Source organism: Tursiops truncatus, chromosome 1 (genome assembly GCF_011762595.2).
Source record: "Tursiops truncatus isolate mTurTru1 chromosome 1, mTurTru1.mat.Y, whole genome shotgun sequence".
Lineage (NCBI taxonomy): Eukaryota > Metazoa > Chordata > Mammalia > Artiodactyla > Delphinidae > Tursiops > Tursiops truncatus.
In genome coordinates this window covers 168665154-168686786 of record NC_047034.1, presented here as the reverse complement: position 1 = coordinate 168686786, position 21633 = coordinate 168665154, and the positions used below count along the sequence as shown (strand labels likewise).

Below are 21633 nucleotides of genomic sequence, written 5' to 3'. Positions count from 1 at the left end.
TGCTATGCCTTCTTAGAAAGCTGTAAGTAACTTGGTCTTTGTGATTTTAAAATAACGCTATGCAGTGTCTGTGCTATCCCATATGGTATGTACTTGACATGTGGCTAAGCGAGACTGACTGAGGAACTAAGTTTAAAATTTTATTTAACTTTATTTAATTTTAATTTAAATAGCTACGTGTGGCTTGTAGCTACTGTATTGGAGAGCACAGCTGTAGATCTTGTTTCCTTTCTGGTTTTGGAGTACAAATGAAAGATTTCCCCCTAAAAATTCATGTTAAAAAGTGGTTTAATCTAACAAAACAAAGCACTCAGCTGGTAGGAAGCTGATGATAAGACTGGTGGTCAACAGGTTATTTTAAAATTTATCTTCCGATTTTTACCAATTATTTTTTCCTTATGTTCCCCACTGTATTGACTTGATATTAGAATTTTGCCTCAAGGAAACTTGCTCTCCAAATGCCAGTGATCTAGGGACCCGGGTAATTTTGGAGTCATTTAACAATAATCGCATTGTGTAACTACCTTAGGTTTTCAATTTAACAAAATATCTTTCTTCGGAAGATGCAGAGGAGAACCTTGAGTCCAGTGGCCGAGTGCTGAAGCAGTGTGACCCTTTATGGGAGGAGGGTGGCAGTGGCACCAGAATCTTTGGAAATCAGGGCTTAAATGAAGGCAGAACTGAAAACGATAAGTCTCGGGCCAGCCCTAGTGAAGAAAACAAAGCAAATAAAAATCACCTCCCAAAGGTAGGAAAGATGGGGCTGCAAGGGCAAATGGGCTGCTGTAATTCGGTGGCGTGGAGGGAACTTGGAGCTCAATTTAGTGTGTGATTTTCTCTTGATCTATGAAAGCGGTTACTGTAGGAAATACAGGGAGTGCATGAGGGTATATCATGAAGTGGAGGGAAGACCTCACTTGTCCTGCCTGGACTTTGCAGTGATGGCTAGAAGGAAGTATACCGTGAATTCATACTCATACACGCGGATCGGCTCCATTTCCCGCCTAACATTACTGCGTGTGTGGGTGCTTTCCGTGCTAACCCATGTGATTGAATCCCATTTTTGTGTAAATACCATCACCTTCAGTGAACATCTTTGTGTATAAGTCTTAGTATTTTGCATTATTTGCTTGGCTAGAATCCCAGAAATGGAATTAACAGGTTAAGGGCATGGATATTTGAATCTTTTTAAGGTCTTTTGGTAAATTGTCAAATGCTTCCCTGAAGGGTTGTACTGCTCCCTTCCGAACCCCACTCCCACGAGTAGTATAAGACACCATTAATTTTACTGAATTTGGAACTTATCGTAAAGACTTTCACCAGGAAATTCTGAGCTCAAAATGCAACCTAATGTAAAAGGTCACAGGCAGAGGCTAAGATGTGATAAGCTTCTGAGGATTTTGTTAGGATCCCCTGGGGCAATAAATTATGTACAGGAAGGCATCCTATGGCATGTTTGAGTGTTACCTCCTGCTGGACTAGGGTTAATGTTTCTTTAGTTCATTTTGACTTGGTTTATGAGGAGAATGGAATTGATTTCGTTTGCTAGCTCAGCAAGAGGGTATAAATTTAAATGTAAATTTGAGCAGTAATGGGAAATGAATCATTTTTGGTCTTAGGTGGGTTTTCTCTGTTCTCGTTGAAAGGCAGTCTGTAACCTTTGCATCTGTCAGCCCTGCATTTCCCGTCCACTGGTGCAGCCTGTGTCCCCGTGCAGGCGACTCAGGTGGCAGTCTTCTCTTTCAGGTCACGAACAAACAGAGGCGAGAACAGCAGCGACTAGAGAAGAAGAAACGACAGGAGGAGAGGCACCGTCACAAAGCCCTGGAGAGCAGGAGTAGCCACAGGGACAACAACAGAAGTGAAGCAGACGCGAGCACCCAGGTCACCTTGGTGAAGACTTTCGCGGCTCTCAACATCTGACTCTGGCCTCCTGGGAGTTGTGAGAAGGGAATGGAAAACGGAGGGCCGTGTGCCAGGCTTTCCAGCGAGGCCATCCTTTTACAAAACGAAACTCAACCCACAGAATCACACACTGAGTTAGTTTCCTTCAAGCTGCCTCCTTTTTTGTTCAGTTTTGTCAGTGATGTGTCTTATTTAATGAAAGTGCAGTGAAGCCATTCATGTTCCATAATCAAAATATCGACTTTTAGGGGTGGACAGTTAGGTCAAAAAAACCCTTTTTAAGTGTGGTTTTATTTGCCCTGAAAATCAGAGTTTGGTGACCCCGGGATCTTTCCTTAACACTCGGGGTTTCACTGTAATTGTTCATGAAGTAGTTTAGATTAATTGCTAGAAATTCAGAATGACAAGTTTCCTTTGTTTCTCTTTCATTTTCAAACAGACATTCATATGCAGGATAGTTTATAAATGATGTCCAACTCAGGTACATGTTTAGAATTAACTTTCTTCTAATGCAAGTTAATCAGAAAATAATTCAGGAAGTGTTTTCCCAAAGTAATAGGATGTGAAGGTTGTGGCCTGTAGTCAGGGTGGAAATTAAACAGCTGCGTTTCTCTTCTTCCTGATTCTGATGCTCAGATGGGATGCAGGTGCTGTTGGTTCGTTTGCACTCAAGCCATATGATAAATAGGCCAGACTGTTAATTAGGCCTGGGCTTTGCCGGAAAATCTGTAGTGTTGCTGAGTAGTTTGTACTTGTTTCTTGACAACGAGAAGACAGTGTATCATCAGTGCTTATGATACAGTTCTGGGATTCTGATAGCGGGGAGCGCAGAAGCCATAGTTGGAAAGGCAGAAGTCAAGAGAGTCCTGAGATTTTGCTCAGGAAGAAGTCTGAAGAGGTAATTGATATGGGGTGGGGGGTTGGGGGTGTCTGGAAGGATTTCTAAGGCTTTTCACGTTCACATTTTAAGTAAGTAACTGTCTTTTCTTCCTTACTATTCTGGATTTAGAAAGATGCCTTCAGAGAGATAAAAGGTAACTTGACCCTTTGCTGAATTTTCTTAGTATTGTGAAAATGAAATCCCATAAAACGCTGCACTTAACTTCTTTTTAGTTAAGCCCTGTTTGGGGATTTTGCTGTTCAAAACACTCTCCAGCACCCTCCAGAAGTTGTCAGTGACTTAGGTTAGACTAGCAGGGCAGAGAACTTACTTTGGCTGAGGCCTTCAAATGACTCCACAGTGCTGAAATAGATTTGGGCGGTGGAGAGATTGCATTCCTCAAACCGAATTAGGTGAATGTGAACTTTAAAACGAATGTATGAAGTGGCCAATCTTGGACTCTCTTTGCCTTTTGGGGACCTAATATTTGGAGAAATAATATATGCTGAATCAAAAGGTAAATTATTAGTTACCTCCCCCATCTCAGATTTCAAAATTATCAGAGTTCCGAGGCAAAGGGAAAAACTATAAAAAGGTTTTGACACGTATGGACATATCGTCGTGTGGGCTGGCCTTGGATTCATTGGATTGCCTTTATCAGCAGGTGGTTTGCCTTCTGTGGTTTTGGTGATGCATTTTAATTTTTCGTTTGTTTGGCTTCGGTGACTTTGTGGTTGGAGCATCAGTAGTCTCTTGGAGGCGCTCCCAGAACATCCTGGTACAGCACGTCGTAATACGTAGCAGATTTAGAAACTGCACAGCATTTTTTCTTTGCACACTGCGGAGTCCTGAGTTAGAGCCTCTAGTACTCAGTCCAGACAAGTGAGGGGTCTCCGTTGTCTCGCTGTCTCCAAGGGAGTGAGGTCCAGTGCTTCAGGATCTGTTCTCTTGGCTTTTAACTCTGGGCACGTTCCCGACCCTGGCTGAGCGTTTCTGAGCGAGCACTCTTTCTTGTCTGTCTTGTACTGTGAGAGTACAGGAGACCAGATCCCCTCAGAAAGACTGATTGCGTACCAGAAATTCAGCAGAATTAGGAGTCAGAAATCGCTTGAGGGAGACCCGTTGTCAGAAGTAGTAGGATCGCTTTATTTACTTGGTTAATGAAGGTGGCCTTGGGCCCTGTTGGGTTTTTGTTTTTTCCTGTTGGGTTTTAGAAGTTGCTAAAAAGTTGCTAAAGAATACTGGGCACATTTATTTATAAATTACCTAATTCTGATCATAGGCTTCGGCATTTCTTGGGTAAAATAACAGTGGTTTTAAAAACTAATCAAATGGCTTCAGTAGTTTTCTTTTATTACCATTTCATAGTTTTCCAGTTATAATTGGTCTGTGTTTAGTATGTTAATTATTAGGAATGGGGAACGTGTATCCAACTTTAGTGATAACTTCTAGCTAAGGGTTTAAATTTAGCCTTCACTGCCTCAGTCCCACCGAAGTACGAGGTAGATGGAATCCATGTAGTACTTGGTTGCCTTGGTAGGCACTTGAGAACTACTTTATTGGCAGCCAAAATGGAGGCCCAGCATGTTTAGTCCTGGGATGACTGGTCAGTGACGGTTACCGGGTGTAGTTACTCAGGTGAACCGCGTAGTAGGAGGCGACTCTTTCTTAACCTCTGTGGCTGTTAGAGGTTTGTTACGTGCGATTGTCTCGGTAGCTTTGGTCAGGAGAAGGGGGATGAGGCTGTGGTCCATAGCTGCTTACTAGTCTTATAAACTGTATATAAAGGTTTTATGGATTTTAAAAAAAGATTTTTTTAAAGGTCAAAATACAAAATAAAATTTTAGTAGCATCAGCTTTGTACTAGAGAGGTAGATGTATTGAAACAACATAGAATCGCAACTTCTGAATTAATATAGTTGCCACCAGGAGATATTAGAGAAAGAATGTATATGTATATTTAATTTTTCAATAATAGGAAACACGCTTTCAGGAGTGAAGTCTGGTTGAAGAATTGTGGCAGAAAGAAGAATCTTAAGTGTTAGTTGAGCTTGTCTGTAGTTTCTTTTGTAAGCTCTGAAAACACTTCCCTACCTATTGTGATTCTGAGGGCTTGTGAAGTGGGAGCTCCATCGTGGGGCAGCTAGAGTGGGCCTTTGTGTAGGTCATTTCTCATGGTGCTGCCTGCTTCCCTGGGGAGCTTTGACGGTTCGAAATGATACTGTCCTGGGGTGGGGGGAGGGCCATGCTGAGGGGGGAGAGCTGCTCCCATGTTAAACAGGTAGATATCAGATGGACTTGGCATTGAACTGTGCTCGTAGTGAGTCCCTGTCATCCGTGTGCAGTTTCTCTCATTCTGAGAAACTGGACTGCCTGGGTTTTATCGTGTCCACATAGAATGCTGTCAGTTTTACCTCTGTGAGACGTTCAACTCGAATGTGCAGTCAGTTGAAGGAAACTTGGGTTCCTAGTCAGAGCTGACTAACTCTCACCCTGACCAGAAGGGTCTGTGTGGATGGGGTGACGGTGGAGCTTTGTAGTTTCAATGTCACATCTGTGGCCCTCCCTGACTCCCATTTTGGGTGGATGCGTAGCTCTTCACCTGTTTTTACCTCAAGGCTCTATCTATAGCAAACCTTTAGACTCAGAGTCTGATGCAGTTTTTGTGTTTTGACATTTTCATTATTCACTGTTTTGTTCATCTCAGCCTTCAGAACAGGCGCTGCTCGAACTCTGGGGCCTTCCGACGGTTGTTCTGAGGTGATTTAATAAGGGCGCTTCCTACAAGGTGTGTTTTCCTGACTCTAAAGCAAATTGTATTTTTCCATTGATGTTGTTAAGTTGAAGGTCTCGACGGTATATGTAAATGATAGCAGATCTTCTGCTGTCACGTGCGGGAGGGGGAGTGGATAATTGGATTGAAGTGGAGACATTGAGCACCCGGCGCGAAGTGCATTGCACAGTACGGAACTCAGAAGGTGCGCACAGGGCCCGGCTCCGGGGAGGAGCTGGGCCTCGTTGACCGCTTGGCTGCGTCTGTCCAAGGTAACGTTCCCTGTAAAAACCTCAGGCTCTTAACCATCTCCTCTGAGGAATTACCTTCTAGAGCCTCGCTCTCCTAGTTCAGACTACTCTGTAGCTTGATTGAAACGTTTAGCATTCTCGCAAAGTTACCTGAGAGGGGGCTGGTACCGGTAGAGAACAATTTCTGTGAGAGCGCGGCCTTCTGCGTGGTGACTGTGGTTTAAGCAGGGCATGCCCCTGGGCCCGGAACTATCCCTGCTCGCTGTGCTGCAGCCCTGGAAGGTAGTGGCCGCTGGGCGAGACCTCGGAGGTCTGCCCCTCATCCTCCGCATCTCGACATCCAGCAGCTCACTGTTGCCAGTCATCTGTGGTAGCTGTTTGAGCACAGTCACAGACCTCAGCCTGTGGTTTGATCCCCTGGCAGGTCCCTCAACCAGAACTTGAGGAATGCGGGTGTGGGCTCCTCTCATGGTTCATCTTCCTTGGGGAGAAGGGCCCTCGGCCTCCCTGGCTACCCTTCCAGCGTCCGCCACCAGCACCGAGCTCCGTGAGAAGAAGAAAAGAGCCAGGGGTCGGACATCAAACCTCCGTGTTCCTCTTGCTGATGTAGAAGCGCTGGTGGGTGTTAATCCCCTTTATGAAGGAGGGCAGGTGGGTCTGTGGAGAACACAGGGGCCTTCACAGGCTCAGCCACCTTCTCTTTTTTTCTAATTGCACTATACTTGTCCTCACTGCAGTCCGAAGATATTTAAGACCTCTGTGGGGTCATGATCCATAGACTTAGCAAGTCTTGCCTTATCTGTGGAGCTGGACGGGGGGAATGTGACCATTGTCTGATGTCCATAGTTCATTTCCTCCAGGATGTTTCTTTCCTCAGATTGTGTTACTCTGAACCATTTTATTTTTTATTTACCAAAGTACTGTACTTGGCTATTTGCAGTGTTTTCAAAACCAAATGTTTCTTTTTTTGTGTTTTTAATCTTCAATACTTGGTGCAATAGAAGCTGCAAAGATGTGCCACTTTATCTATGAAATGGAGTTTTGTATACCAGTAAATTCTAGTTTAAAGACAAAGTTTCAAGTTGTTTTTGTCACTGTCTGGCCGCCGTTTGCATGAGACAGAGCATGCTGGGAAATGTCCTCCTTAGAGACCTTGGCACGGAAGATGTGCCCGTTCTTCCAAGTGTATGCTCGTCTGGGGTCTCACTGAGCTTAAGCAGCTGATTGTAGCTTCCGTCCAGGGGAGTATGGCCGCCGCACACACTGGCAGGGCCATCCCTCAGATTTCTGCCTGGTATCTAAGAACGTCTCTGATAGTTCGTAGTTGTCTAAATACAGAGCAGCTGTCTTTTGGCTTCCACCTTGGGGTTTCTCTAGAACTCGGGGGCTTGGTTTGATCCCATTCCAGGAGGGAGCATCTTCCCCCAGGCGCACGTGGGCAGCGGTGACTGCACGGACTCACCTGGAAGAGGTCCTCGGGAGGGGGAAGGGCGGCCACAGAAAACCAGAGGGAGGGGACCCTTTGGCCCGTGCAGCAGGGCGCTGCTCGCACAGGGCTCCAGGGCTCCAGGGCCAGTCACAGGTCAAGATCGCTGCCATCTCACCAGCCTCGCCGCGGCCTCATGATTTTGGCCTCGAGCCTCCTGCTCGTTCTTGGTCTATGTTTGTGCTCATCAAGCAGCCTTTGAATTGTTTCTGCAGGATCTTGGCACTGAACAGTGTCCGGTACCACCCTGGGTGGAAGAATTCTCCAGCTACTGGCAAGGCCGACCCCCCTTGGGCACTGTCCTCCCTGTGTGATTTTTGCCTCATTCCGTGACCAAGAGCCTTCTGGGTGCACAAATGCTATCCAGTTCCTGAGCCCCCGAGGCCCAGACTCTGGACTCTGTTAACCCAACTGAGAATCTTTCTGAAAGATCTGCTAGAACCGGAGTGCTGTCCCGATGTAAGTGTCCCCTCCCCGCGTCGGAAGACTTCCGTGGCCTCCTTAATTCCATTCCGCAGTGGTTCAGCTGGGGCGGGGGGCCGTGGGGCTTCCTGGCTGGGTCTCGGTGACCCGTGAGATTGGATGAGTCTGTAAGGGCGGAAGTGTCCTCAGGCCACATAGGGGATAATTAGAGAACACAGTTTATTATTTACATTTTCCTCCAGGCTATAGCCTCGCTTACTCTGGGTGAGTGACAAGTTATGGTGCCAAAGATTGAGATACCATAAGAGGGAAAGTGGCAGCTCCCGTGTCCCCTCTTGTTAACTGCTTATGGTTGTCTAGGAGAAAACAGGGTTGAAACCCCCAGGTTTAAAGTTACCCGTTTGCCAGATGCACAGAAAGTGCATGTTGGCCTTGAGATACAACCAAAATTTGTCATCAAATGCTCTGCTCCGATATGATTTTGACTGGACTGCTGGACAGGGTGGGCCCTCAGACCATAGTGATGCAGCGATTTAGAACTTTCTGGGTTGAATAGGATCGAGAACGATCTTGCTGATTCATGGATTCTGGCTTGGCAGAAGGAAAAATTCTCCACCTTGGAGAAGCTTGTCTGAATTTCCCTGTGGTAGAGGGATTTAGATATCTCAAGATGCTCAGTTTTTGTTCAATTTATTCACCAATCCAAACAGCCAAGAATCCATCCATCATTTACTGAACCTGTGCTGTGTTGGAGTCTTTGTTTCTGGGCATTGAATCAGACATGGACCTTGTCCTCGAAAACCTTTCAGCCCAGCAGTGAAAGCGGATATGTTAACTATGACCCAAGAGAACACAGACCGTAAAAGGAGGTACTGATAGGAGGGCTGTGAGTTCAGAAGGGAAATCAAGGAAGGCTCCGTGGAGGAAGTGACATTTAGACGAGGCATGAAAGGGAAGATAGGAGGTGGAAATAGGAAGCTAAGATATTTGGGCCTGAAGGACCAGCATAAGCAAACCCCTCCAGTGGGAGAGTAGGATGTCCCACGTGTTTGGGACAGTTTATTAAGGGTATACAATTCGTTTGGAGAAGGACTGGGAACTCCTTTCTTCAAACACTTGTCGCATGCCTTTTGCTACTGGAAGACTGATGCTGTGCATACTGAATGAATTCCAAAGATCAGAAATACCTGGTTCCTCCTGACCTCTTCTTACAGTGTCACGAGTCAGCCTGTATGTGCATTTTGACCTTGGAACACATCACAGGTAACAGCCCTCCAGGAAGAGTGCTGTGTACCGTCTCTCCAGCCAATTTTACCTCATTGCCTCTGTGGGACAACAGATCAGGGCACTGAAGGTTAATGATTTCCAAACACTTGTCCATTTAAGATAAATGTTTTAAGATAAATGGCACTCAGAGTAGTGGGCCAAGGGGCTATTCAAATAAATTAGTATAGTATTTATCATGTGTATAATCACAATTATCTTGTATCTGTGGATTCAATTAAGCAGATATTTATTTAGCATCCACCATGTGATGGATTCAATAGGGGAGATAAAAATGCAAAGTGTCCTAGCACAGATGGAGCATCTATGATGCTCCAGGCACTTTGAATAAGTTATCTCATTTAAACCTTAAAACCGCCCAGTGAGGCTGATGGTCCCATCCCAGTTTTACACATGAGGAAATAAATAATGGGTCCAAGATCACAGAACTGAACCCAGGGCAGTCTGCCTTCCCCATATAGGAACCCAAAACAAGAGCCCAAATAGCTGGGGTAAGTATCCCTAAGAAAAGTATAAACACATTGCTTGGCTGTTCAGAGGAGGCTGAAATCTTCTCCAGGTGGAAAAGCACATGGGAAAGGTGGCATTTGAGATGTGCCTCAAAGCACATGGATGTGAATGTGGTGATAAGGAGCCTGTGAGAGGGAGGCTTCCTGGTTGAAGGAAGCTATTGCACAGAGGTGTGAAGACAGGTGGGCATGTTCTGGCAGTGGCGAGGAGCATAGAGAAATATATATGGCGGGAAAAGCAGATGATACCAAGCTTGAATGCCAGGGCTTGGTGGACAATGGGGAGCCACTGATGGTTCAGGGGCAGAAGAGTGATATGATGGAAACCAATCTCTGGGAAAATGAAGCTGGCATCGTGGACAGGATGGAGGCTGGATGGAGAACGGAGGGCTGAAGAACCTTAGGTCCTGAGAGCCTGATCTTAGCTCTATTATGACACTTACCAGTGTAGAGTAATTGGTGTTGTCTGTCTATAGGTTGGCCACGTCAGATTTAGCTCTGTCTCCAGGTTTCAGCAAGGGGCCAGGAGCATGGTTTGTATGAAAGCGTACTGAGGGAAAGAATGGAATTTAATACAGTATTCAGTTCTCCAGCAGTGACGCTGCGAAGAACCCTAAAGAAGTGGACGAATGTCCATGAAATAATGATTGGACTTAACTCTGGAATTCCAACGTGATTTGATTTCTAATCGCTTACTCAGCAAGTTATTTAATTGAACACTTGGTTGATAGATTTTGTTAGGGGCCAAGTGGGAACAAAAGCAAAAACCATCCAAATCCTATCATCAAAATTGGAGACGCAAGCTATGAAACATTCAGGTAACAAAGTCCCCTCCCCAGGCTTGATTTAGTCCCCATGCCTCATTCAGCCATTCATTCATTCACTCATTCATTCGTTTGATAAATTAATAAACATAAAGCCTTCAGAACAGTGCCTGGTGAATGCCAAATGCTTAATAAATGTTAGGTATTTTTTGTTATTATGACTATCATCCATTCATTTATGGGATGCTTATAATGTGCTAGGCATTATTTTGTGTACATCCACACATGCTAATTTATTAAAACCTCGCTACAATCAACCTACCAGGGAAATGTCATTGTTCTATTTCACAAGTGCAGACACTGAGGCTGTCTGTGGCCATATATCAGTGCTTTTTGGATTTCAGTGTGCACACGAGTCACCTGGGGGTCTTGTTAACTCGGCGGTCTGGGGTCAGGTCCAAGATTCTGCATTTCTAATAAGCTCCCTGAGCAGCGAGGTCTAGAACAGATGCACCACTGCTAACTGGCAGAGCAGAGGGCTCTACCTGGAAGCTCCGACATCAAGTTCAGGGTTCTCCTTTCCTTTTTTCAGCCTTTTCCACCAAGTCTGCACTGGAAATCAAGCGTATGTACTGTACACACACACAAACAGGATTTAGACGGAATCATTCTTGCATTCACCAAATATTTGTTGATTCTTCAAAAAACAGACTGCACCGAGGCTTGTTCTTAAGTTCCAATTTTCACCCTGTCAGATGGTTAAGCAACTGTAACATCACAAGGTACTCCTTCCATCGCTGCCTTGAATCCGTAACGCCCAGAGCACCACCTCTCTCCATCTCCCCCAGGTCAGTTCCTTCTTCCTGTGTTTCTCGTGTATGCAGTCGTACCATCATTCTAAGATGTCTGTAAGGACTTATTGACTATTTCTCAGCATATGATTACTGAAAGTGCGAAGCGACCGGTTTCACTAGCCCAGAAACATACTTTGCCCCCATGATGAAGGGAAATGCAGGCTTAAGCCAAATTTGTTTCCACCTATTAGCCTGAACAAAATGGACAACAGAGGGCGCCTCAGGACCACTCTTCCCAACAAACACTGGGCTCTCTTCCCCACCCACACACACTGTGCTTTACGGCCTGGTCTCCCGGTGATTATTCGCCAAGGATTTGAGTCAAGTCACAGCAACAAAGCACGCACATCTGCCCCCTCATGTTTTGTTTGTTTGTGTTTGTTTTGCTAGCACAGAACTTCTTCACCTTTTAAAATGTATGATGATCATCGATTTGATGGCTTCAGGCTCCTTCCTGCCCTCAAAGTCCTGAAAGTTGCACACGTTCCATGAAATGGACAAAGGGAGGGGATGTTTATTACCTGGCCGCTGAGAGCGTTGCCTGTGCGATGCTTTTTTACATGCTTTATCTCATTGAATAGTCTCATCCCAATCCTGGAAGATTTTATCAGAATATTATAATAGAGGAGATATATCTATATTTAGGAGTAGAATCTGCTGAAGTTCATTGCTTCCCAGATAGGCTGCATTCCATTTGATGGGAATCCTTTGGTGCTTTAAATTGGCTCCAGAGTTGGCCCTAGGGTGTTGGATGTTGAAACCTTTCCTCTTCCCCTCCCTGTATCAGGAGCCTGACCTGGCCTGGGCATCCTCACAGCTGACCTTCCCTGGGCACCCTAGGCTGTCCAAGATGACAACCAGAGGGGTAGAGTGTCAGTGACTGATACCCACACTCATGAGGAAATGAAGGCACACTGGCATGGGAGTGAGGACACCCCTTCAGGTAGAACTTTCCCTCTCTGAGCCCCGGATGCCCATCTGTCAAGGGAGGGCTTCGAAAAAGGTGATTTGAGAGCTTCTTTTCACTTTGAGCCAGTCTTCTAATGGGAGGGATTTGAAGCCTGATGACATGGTGGGGACAATATTTTTAGGTTGGCATTTTGCGTGCTTCTCACATTATGCCATATGGCCAGAAACATTCCTTCTAGAGACTGCCATTATTATCTTGGATAAGATGGTGGAATGTTAGAAAAAGAGAATCACAGAAAGTCACTGTAATGGGAAATTAAAAGGACAGAATGTCAGAGCTGTGCACAGGGGCCACCCATGTCAGACCCACGCTGTGTCCCAGCACTTAGCACACTGTTGGCACATGGTGGGTGCTCAAGAAACGAATGAATGAACGAAACTGTAGACTAATTAAGCCCTACAATGATAGAATCTGAGGATCAGTATTAGAATTATGGGAAAATATCATTCACATATTCGGAAGAGGGAACTGAGATCCCAGGGGGTGGGTTATAGAATCTTCTGGGTGCTAAAGGGCCCCCGGGCATGGCTCTTCCTCATCTGGGAGCTCTCAGGGAGGGATGGGTTTGCAGGAAAGGAATTTTCCAGAGGGAGGGGCTCTGGTGCCAACGTTCCGGAGGTCTGGGGCTCCAGCAGCTGGAGGGCAGGGGGCCGCAGGGAAGAAGCGGAGCACAGCCTTAGCAGGGCGGGGTAGGTCCGGTGCACAGCTTGTTGGGGTAACGGGCGTATTTGCGGTCGTAGGTGCCCAGGTTGTCGCGAAAGCAGAGAGCAGCCCTCTTGTCACACTCGCAGGTCTGTTGTTGGCAGGTGGTTCTGCCGGCTGGATGGGACGAGGTGAGTCAGGGCCTGGGCGCCTCGGTCCTGCCACTCTCAGACATGCAGGGGACTGCTCTGGGGTCCCTGTTCTCAGCCCCATTCTGCTGGAAGCCCATTCTCATGGGGGATGTTCCAGGGATGGGTGAGAGAAAGGGCAGAGTCCCAGAGGGCCTGCTGGGGCCCAGGATGCTGGGAAGGCTGGAAGTTTGTTCTCCTGTCCTTTCCCAAGCCCACTCCACTGCCCTTAGCCCTTTCCCCCATGGGGAAACCATCTGGTTCACTAACTGTCGTCCACCTCAGCCCAGGGAGAGTGCATTTCCAGGCAACTCCTTCTCCCATGTAATGCGTTACTGACAGTGAGGCAGCCATCAGCCAGAGAGGAAAGCTGGGAAGCTTACAGCAGCTCAACCTCAGATGGCCTCGGCGTGCCCCAGAGGGACTGAAACTGGGACCTGCTCGGCCGTGCCTATCTCCCTCAGAGCCGACGAAGCCCATTTTCCTAGCATTAACTTTAGGGCTCCCCCTCCACACGTGGCCACACCCTGCCTGGGGAGCAGAGCTGACGTCAGCTCTGCAGGCACCAGGGGCGCCAAAGCCTCCTCTTCCCTCCACTGCCTCTGTCTGCCCTGACTGGCTCTGGCTCCTTTTTGTCCCCGCGAAGACATCCCCCAGCTCAGAAATAACCAGCTTCCTCACTGTGCTTTGCAAAGGTCAGCCTCGTTCCCCATCCGGGTTCTGCTCTCACCTGCTCTTTCAGCAGCAGTCAGAGTTGGAAGGGGCTTAACAGCCACGTCAGCTCCTTTGGGGGGGTTCTTACCAGAAGCTGGACTAAGCCAGGGAACTGAGTGATTGTCTCCCTTTTGTAGATGAGGAAGTAGAGGCTTTTGAGGGGTTACGTCACTTGCCCAAAGACATACAGTGGGTAGGTGACTCCCTGACCCGGTGTCCCTCTTCACCTAACACCTCCCCTCACTCATCCTCTCAGTGCTGTCCCTGACAGGTGGCTTCCTAGCCTTGCATGAACCCCCAGGGATGGGGAGCTTACTACCTGTCAAAGCTGCCTTGCTGGGAACAGGCATCTCTGAGCCAAATCTGCCTCCAGTGGTTCTGGTCCTTGTTCTGCCCCTCCCCCAGGACAGACCTTAGAGATCTGAGCTGAGTTTTCTTTGACCCTCCTAGACCCTCCTGCTGTGCCCCACGCTGGGCCTGCCCTCCTTCCAGGCTGCTCCTGGCTTTGCGGCAGGAAGAAGGTTTGGTTCTCTGATCTGAGCTCCCTCCACGGGGCTGGGCTGCGTGGAGCCCTCCGCACTCTGATTCGGGGCAAGCTGCTTCCTCAGGCCGGGGACCAGAGGAAAGCTACTTGGTCCAAGTGGGCACTGGGCCTGGCAGAGATGAGCACCGGTGCACTCAGCCTTTGGGAGCAGGATCTGCTGTCCCAAATCCAAGCTCCAGCTCTCTCTGTCTGGGGCTCTGCCCTCAAGGCTCTGTCCTGGGAACCTTGCCTCTAGCTGCCACCCAGGCCCTGGGGAGGGCTGTGTGGGTACAGCCGCTCTGGGGCTCAGCTCTACCCCCTTTGGCTCCTCTCCCCAGAGGCTGGAGCTGGGAAGGCTCTGGCTGGGGAAAGTGCCTGGGGTCAGGGCAGGAGCTGATGGGTCACGTGCTCTCTAGGCTGGGTGCCACAGGAGCATCTGGGTGGATGGACAGGTCTCTCCCCACTTCCGTGATGATGGAAGATCCCACGCCCGCCCCAGCCCAGGTGGCCAGGCTCAAGGGGCTCCATCACGAGAGGGTTCCTAGCTGAAGCTCTCCCCCAACCTGGTGTCTGGGGGAGTCTAGGGCTGTTCACTTACCACAGAAGATGCCGTGCCTGCTGGCAGAGAAAAGATACGTTTCCAACATGGGTTCACAGCCCAGCTTCTCCAGACTCCCATAGCAGCAGTCATGGGCGTGGCAGCACCTGTAAGGGTCATGGTTGGCTTGGAGGGGCCTGTGAGCCAGGCTGGGCAGAACCAGGGGCTGCCTGGGGGGCTCAGTGCCCAAAGGGGCTCAAAGTGGAGGTCGGCCCCAACTTTCTAGGTGCCCCCAGCCCCTTTCTCCTCCCAGGATGCTCCCCCGGCCTCTCCATCCTCCAGCGAGGTGCTCTACCTGCTGGGCCACCTGCTCACCAGTCTGTCTGGTCCACTGGCCCGTGGGAGCCGCCGAAACCACAGTAGCAGCCATAGTCAATGTACTGCAGCGCAGGCTGCCCCTTCATTCTCTCAGTCATCACCCCAAACTGGACCAGGTTCCCGACAGCCAGGGCCACTGCTGGGAGGGAGGGTGGAGGAGGTCAGATCCCTCAGGGCCCCACCCTCTGCAGCCAGCTGCCCCTGATGTGCCCCCAAATCTGAGTCCAGACATCTCTCCGATTGTCTAGGTGACCTCACCTCCCTAAGCACCTCATTCCCAATACTAACAATGCTAAGCAGTAATAATGTCCCCATGACATCATCGCACCTTGATCCCCTAGTCCTCACCCGCGTCGTGTCAGCACACGTGACCCCCTACCCCCCACCCCGCTCTCCTTCCACCATCTCCCAGAATACCACCCACTCATCCTCCCGGGTCCCAACCCTTCCTGATCACCTCCCCAGGTGTCAGCCCCATCCCCGCAGGAACTCTGTCCCTGTCAAGTCCCATCAGATGTCACTGGATAAGCTTCCAAACCACCTGGACTTCCCCAAATTCCTCTAGGTCCTGATGATGCAGCAATGGGGGGCTGCTGGCCCGGGCAGGTTAGAGTCAAAAATGGAAACTTAAGTGAGGGATGGAGCGGGGGTGGCAGGAGCTCGTGTGCTGTCTGGGATCCCTGCCAGCCCCTCTCCCCCACCCCACCGGGCCATCCGGGCTGCTGTCTTCCCCTCTCCCCCCTCTCCACTGACTAGTGATGGCTCCGGAAGAACTGGCCTCCTCAGGATGTCCAATCACACCCTCCTCAGGGCCCAGCTCAGGGGCCTCCAGGGAGTTGGGGATTCCTAGCTGGGGCAAGGGAGGGGTAAAGGCAGGAAGGTTACTTACCCATGAGGCAAAGTAAGGTCGGAAGAGGGGGAAGCTTCATTCTGCTGGGAGGGGAGGGGTGCAGGGAGTAGAGAAGCTGGGCTGCAGGAGAAGGAAGTCAGCAGGGGTGCCTCTGATCTCAAGGCCTCTCTGCATTAGTTAAATACCAGGGTCCTGTCCACTCCCCCTCATTAACCCCTGAATGCCCAGTGACGTAATGATACTTCCTGGTCTGACACTTTGGCCAAGTCTCCAGGGGAGGAGCCAGCCTGGGGCCTGTGGGCTCTGCTTCCAGGCAGTTTGGGGAAGGTGGGGGTCGATCTGTGGGCCTTCTTCTCTCCGCCCTTCCCCTCCCCTCCTCCTTTCCCCAAATCACCGTGCTTGGTCCCACCGAGGAGCTATATGTCTTGGCTGTGCTAGGCGCTCTTCATTCTTGGTGTCTTTTTCTCATTCCCATTTTACTGATGCAGCCTAGAGAGGCTGAGAAACTTAAGTTCTCAGCTCCGTTGGCCAGGGAGCACCAAGGGCAAGTCTGTCCTGTTTCCATGACGCTAGCTACTTCAGCATGGCCCCGACTCCCCTTCCTGCCCCTCAACCAGCCCCTGAGTGGTGATGGCAACTTGACTCCATAGCAGGGGGCCACTTGTCCAAGAACCTAGAATGCAAAGCCTGGGCGCTCAGCCAGCTGGGCTTAGGGTTCTTTCTTTATTGTTCTTTCCTGGGCAGGCTCCTGCTTGTTTGACAGGTAGCGAAAATACTCCCAGTTAAGAATTCTGTCTCCCCAAACCCTCGAGTAGTGGTGGAGCGTGGCTGCCATAGAAACAGGCTCCATCTGACTCAGCTGGAAAACCCACATTCCGGCATGAACTGGAAACTTCCATCCTTTTGATGTCATCTTAGGGCCTGGGTCGGGGAGACAGTAGCCTCCTGGTCCAACTTGGCCCCCAGAGAGAGCTGCTGTCCCCATCGTCGGGTCAGAACACTGAGGCCGGGCTTCAAAGCTTGGCTGGAGGTTCGTGGGATGGAGGAGAGGACCCGGCTCTGTCGTGATCAGAAATGTCGAGGTCCCACAAAATGCAAGACCAATTTATGATAAAAATCCTCCAGAAAGCATGCATAGAGGGAACTTACCTCAACATAATAAAGGCCAGATATGACAAACCCACAGCCAATATCGTTCTCAATGGTGATAAACTGAAACCATTTCCACTAAGATCAGGAACAAGACAAGGTTGCCCACTCTCACCACTATTATTCAACATTGTTTTGGAAGTTTCAGCCACAGCAATCAGAGAAGAAAAAGAAATAAAAAGAATCCAAATCAGAAAAGAAGAAGTAAAGCTGTCACTGTTTGCAGATGACATGATACTATACACAGAGAATCCTAAAGATGCTACCAGAAAACTACTAGAGCTAATCAATGAATCTGGTAAAGTTGCAGGATACAAAATTAATGCACAGAAATCTCTGGCATTCCTATACACTAATGATGAAAAATCTGAAAGAGAAATTAAGGAAACACTCCCATTTACCATTGCAACAGAAAGAATAAAATATCTAGGAATAAACCTACCTAAGGAGACAAAAGACCTGTATGCAGAAAACTATAAGACACTGATGAAAGAAATTAAGGATGATACAAACAGATGGAGAGGTATACCATATTCTTGGATTGAAAGAATCAACATTGTGAAAATGACTCTACTACCCAAAGCAGGATAATCTGTCTATTGGTGTAAGTGGGGTGTTAAAGTCTCTCTCTATTATTGTGTTACTGTCGATTTCTCCTTTTATGGCTGTTAGCATTTGCCTTATGTATTGAGGTGCTCCTATGTTGGGTGCATATATATTTATAATTGTTATATCTTCTTCTTGGATTGATCCGTTGATCATTATGTAGTGTCCTTCCTTATCTCTTGTAACAGTCTTTATTTTAAAGTCTGTTTTATCTGATATGAGTATTGCTACTCCAGCTTTCTTGTGATTTCCACTTGCATGGAATATCTTTTTCCATCCCTTCACTTTCAGTCTGTATGTGTCCCTAGGTCTGAAGTAGGTCTCCTGTAGACAGCATATATAAGGGTCTTGTTTTTGTATCCATTCGGCCAGTCTGTGTCTCTTGGTTGGCGCATTTAATCCATTTACATTCAAGGTGGTTATTGATATGTATATTCCTATTACCATTTTCTTGATCGATTTGGGTTTCTTTTTATGGGTCTTTTTCTTCTCTTGTGTTTCCCACTTAGACAAGTTCCTTTAGCATTTGTTGTAAGGCTGGTTTGGTGGTGCTGAATTCTCGTAGCTTTGTAAAGCTTTTGATTTCTCCATCGAATCTGAATGAGATCCTTGCTGGGTACAGTAATCTTGGTTGTAGGTTTTTCCCTTTCATCATTTTAAATATGTCCTGCCACTCCCTTCTGGCTTGCAGAGTTTCTGCTGAAAGAGCAGCTGTTAACCTTCTGGGGATTCCCTTGTATGTTATTTGTTGTTTTTCCCTTGCTGCTTTTAATATTTTTTCTTTGTATTTAATTTTTTGATAGTTTGATTAATACGTGTCTTGGCGTGTTTCTCTTAGGGTTTATCCTGTATGAGACTCTCTGCACTTCCTGGACTTGATTAACTATCTCCTTTCCCATGTTAGGGAAGTTTTCGACTATAATCTCTTCAAATATTTTCTCAGACACTTTCTTTTCTCTTCTTCTGGGACCCCTATAATTTGAATGTTGTGCATTTAATGTTGTCCCAGAGGTCTCTGAGACTGTCCTCAATTCTTTTCTTTCTTTTTTCTGCTCCCTGAAAGTTGTTTCTACCACTTTCCCTTCCAGCTCACTTATCTGTTTTTCTGCCTCAGTTATTCTGCTATTCATTCCTTCTAGGGTTTTTTTTTTTTTTTTTTTTTTGCGGTACGCGGGCCTCTCACTGTTGTGGCCTCTCCCGTTGTGGAGCACAGGCTCCGGACACGCAGGCTCAGCGGCCATGGCTCACGGGCCCAGCCGCTCCGCGGCATGTGGGATCCTCCCGGACCGGGGCACGAACCCGTGTCCCCTGCATCGGCAGGCGGACTCTCAACCACTGCGCCACCAGGGAAGCCCATCTAGAGTATTTTTAATTTCAGTTATTGTGTTGTTCATCACTGTTTGTTTGCTCTTTAGTTCTTCTAGATCCTTGTTGAATGTTTCTTTTATTTTCTCCATTCTATTTCTGAGATTTTGGATCATCTTTACTATCATTACTTGGAATTCTTTTTCAGGTAGGTTGCCTATTTCATGTTCATTTATTTGGTCTTGTAAGTTTTTACCTTGCTTCTTTGTCTGTAACTTTTTTTTTTTTTTTTTTTTTTTTTGTTGGGTGGAACTGTATTCCTGTCTTACTGGTTGTTTGGCCTGAGGCTTCCAGCACTAGAGTTTGCAGGCAGTTGGATAGAGCTGGGTCTTGGTGCTGAGGTGAGGACGTCTGGGAGGCCTCATTCTGATGAATATTCCCTGGGGCCTGAGGTTCTCTGTTAGTCCAGCGGTTTGGACTTGGAGCTCCCACCACAGGAGCTTGAGCCTGACCTCTGGCCTGGGAACTAAGATCCCACGAGCCGTGTGGCATGGCAAAAAAAAAAAAAAAAAAAAAAAGAGCAATACAATAACAAAGAATGAAAAACAAAATAAAATTAGAAAGATAAAAAATATAATTGAAACAACTGCAATAAGGTAAAATAAAACCACAACAGAAAAAAAAAAAAAAAAAGCCTTGACCATGGCGGGTGGAGTTTAGGCGGGGCAGGAACTTAGGCAGGGGTGGGGTTTAGGGTGAGGTGGGACCTAGGCCGGTCGAGGGGTGATGTTCAGGCGTGGGGCAGGGCCTGGGCCCTGCTTAGCACCTGTGCAGAAGGGGAGAGGCCGCACCTCCAAAGGAGGGCCTCCGGAGTGTGGAGTTCCGGAGTTGGGAGCTAAGGCCCTGGGTGACGGGGTGTGGGTGGAGTTTAGACTCAGCGCACTGGAGGGGGTCTCCCAGTGTAGAGGTGGGCCCTGGGGCGGGGGGGGTGTAGGGGCGGGGCTTGGGCTCTGCGCTGGCAAGAGGGAGGCTCCAAGGGCAGAGGATTAGGCCTGGGAGCCCAATAGGCTCCCCAGTGCCAAAGTGCACAGGGAAAGCGCTGGCCACATCCCTTCCGTTCCTCCGCCCCCCACCCCCGCACGGTCCACCCCCAGGGTCTCCCCGTCCCCGCTGGACCCCTAGCCATGAGTGGGTCCAAGTGGGTGTAGGAACTCCTCCCCTCCTCCAGCCACCCCTCAGGGGTGCCGATCCTGGAGGTCCAGCCTTTACTTTTGCTCCCCCTTCCCTCCCTCCCACTCCCTCAGGACCCGCGCGGCTGGAGGGGGCCTTGGTGGGCAGAGGATCAGGCCCGGGATCTCAGCAGGCTCCCCGGGGCCCAAGTAGGCAGGGGAAACCTGGCCACGCTCCCGTTTGATCCTCTGCCCTCCCAGTTTCCGCTTCGGGCCTGAGATCCCTTCCCCTCCCCCGCGCCGCCCCTGAGGGGTGCCAGTCCTCTCCTGCCTCCACTTCTCCTCCTCCCTCCCTCCCCCCCGCGCTCACATCATACCAGGTCGCTGGGGGTTCCTCCTGACCCCTTAGGTGTCCGTGGTCCCCCACCGGTGCCTGGTAGGTACCCTAGCTGTGCAGAGACGCGAATTCCACGTCCTCCTAGTATGCCATCTTGACTCCGCCCTGAGCTCTTCTAGTTCATGAGTCATCCAGTTTCCTTTCACCAAATTCCTTTTTGACTTTGGTTAACCAGAGTAGGTTTCTGTAACCGTTCAATGTGCTTGCAAACAAAAACCTTTATTTCATATAGAAATTGGCACCAGAAAGAAGGTTGTAAGCAATAGGCCCTGGGATAGGTTAACGGGCACAGACGGGGCCATGATTTTCGAATGCCAGCTGCCCATGGTACCCATAGTCATTAAACAGCCACCTGCTCACAAGGGCAAAGCTTGGCGTGCTGGGTGCTTGCTGACGTACAACAACTTAAGAGGGATGAGGAATAGAAATACCTCATGACGGGATGATTGTTTTGACGGCATTTGGTTAAAGAGGAAGGTATTTATCATACCCAGGACCACGCAACATATTATATGTCAGATTTGTTTATTTCTTCTGTTCTCCCCTCATAGAATGTGAGTTCCTTGAGGGCAGACACTTTGTCTCGAGCACTGTTCTTCCTCCAGTGCCTAGAACAATGCCTGGCACAAGGTAGGCACTTAAGTGAGCAAATGCATGCACGACTAAACAGCGAGCTCTAGTTTAGAATTTCTAGAGTAAGAAATAGAAGCGTTATCCCAGAAAGAGTCAAAAGAATTTGCTAATTCGTATTATAAAAAGATCTGGGGAGAAATTGTGAGAAAAGATGTTGAGGCTCCCCCACCAAGAGTAAAATGTTGTGTCAGGTTGAACTTATTACTCTGGATGCCCTAGCCCAAGGTTCTGTAATTCACTGTGCTAATCTGGGCAGCTCTGTGAGTCTAATGTCGCCTGGGTTGGCGAACTCATATGCTGGTTCACGGCATGTGGAAAGTCAGAACTCATTGTCTTAACATGGAGTATCAACCAGAAAACCACAGAAGGCTGCAAATAAGAAAAGAGTGTATTTGGGGTCTTAAGAACTGCAAGTTAGGGGCTTGCCTGGTGGAGCAGTGGT

The 21633-nt window shown here is 48.3% G+C and overlaps 2 protein-coding genes across 10 annotated transcripts in view; one reads left to right on the top strand and one right to left on the bottom strand.

The window, feature by feature from the left end:
* Window positions 1-6884, top strand: part of OTUD3 (OTU deubiquitinase 3) — a 29256-nt gene extending 22372 nt beyond the window's left edge. The window contains exons 7-8 of one of the 2 annotated variants that reach the window (XM_019918932.3): window positions 564-748; window positions 1747-6884. In XM_019918932.3, the coding sequence (XP_019774491.2) occupies window positions 564-748; window positions 1747-1923 (362 nt within the window). In that variant the 3' untranslated portion in view covers window positions 1924-6884. The remainder of the gene's footprint in view (window positions 1-563; window positions 749-1746) is intronic. The other variant, XM_033842066.2, reaches the window with a different exon arrangement.
* Window positions 132-20664, bottom strand: LOC101328189 (group IIE secretory phospholipase A2). 8 transcript variants are annotated; one of them, XR_012327518.1, is made up of 7 exons: window positions 20539-20664; window positions 15972-16052; window positions 15080-15221; window positions 14765-14871; window positions 9955-10061; window positions 8906-9043; window positions 132-1779 (listed from the first exon to the last, which is right to left on the bottom strand). XR_012327518.1 is itself a non-coding variant. In XM_033842093.2 (6 exons), the coding sequence occupies exons 2-5, from the start codon at window positions 16009-16011 to the stop codon at window positions 9982-9984; spliced, it is 369 nt and encodes a 122-aa protein (XP_033697984.1). In that variant the 5' UTR covers window positions 16012-16052; window positions 20539-20664; the 3' UTR covers window positions 132-1779; window positions 9955-9981. The 8 variants fall into 8 exon arrangements, 7 of the variants coding, with proteins under 7 accessions (XP_033697984.1, XP_033697966.1, XP_033697979.1 ...); XM_033842093.2 differs by lacking the exon at window positions 8906-9043; XM_033842075.2 differs by lacking the exons at window positions 132-1779; window positions 8906-9043; window positions 9955-10061 and adding an exon at window positions 10443-12918.
* Between the last annotated feature and the right edge of the window lie 969 nt (window positions 20665-21633).

Excerpts from the sequence above, each read along its gene's own strand:
- LOC101328189 (XM_033842075.2), bottom strand. The coding sequence starts at position 16,011 with ATGAAGCTTCCCCCTCTTCCGACCTTACTTTGCCTCATGG. Across the intron at positions 15,222-15,971 it reads GACCTTACTTTGCCTCATGG|CAGTGGCCCTGGCTGTCGGG; the intron begins GTAAGTAACCTT and ends CCTCCCTCCCAG. Across the intron at positions 12,919-14,764 it reads CAGGCACGGCATCTTCTGTG|CCGGCAGAACCACCTGCCAA; the intron begins GTAAGTGAACAG and ends CGTCCCATCCAG.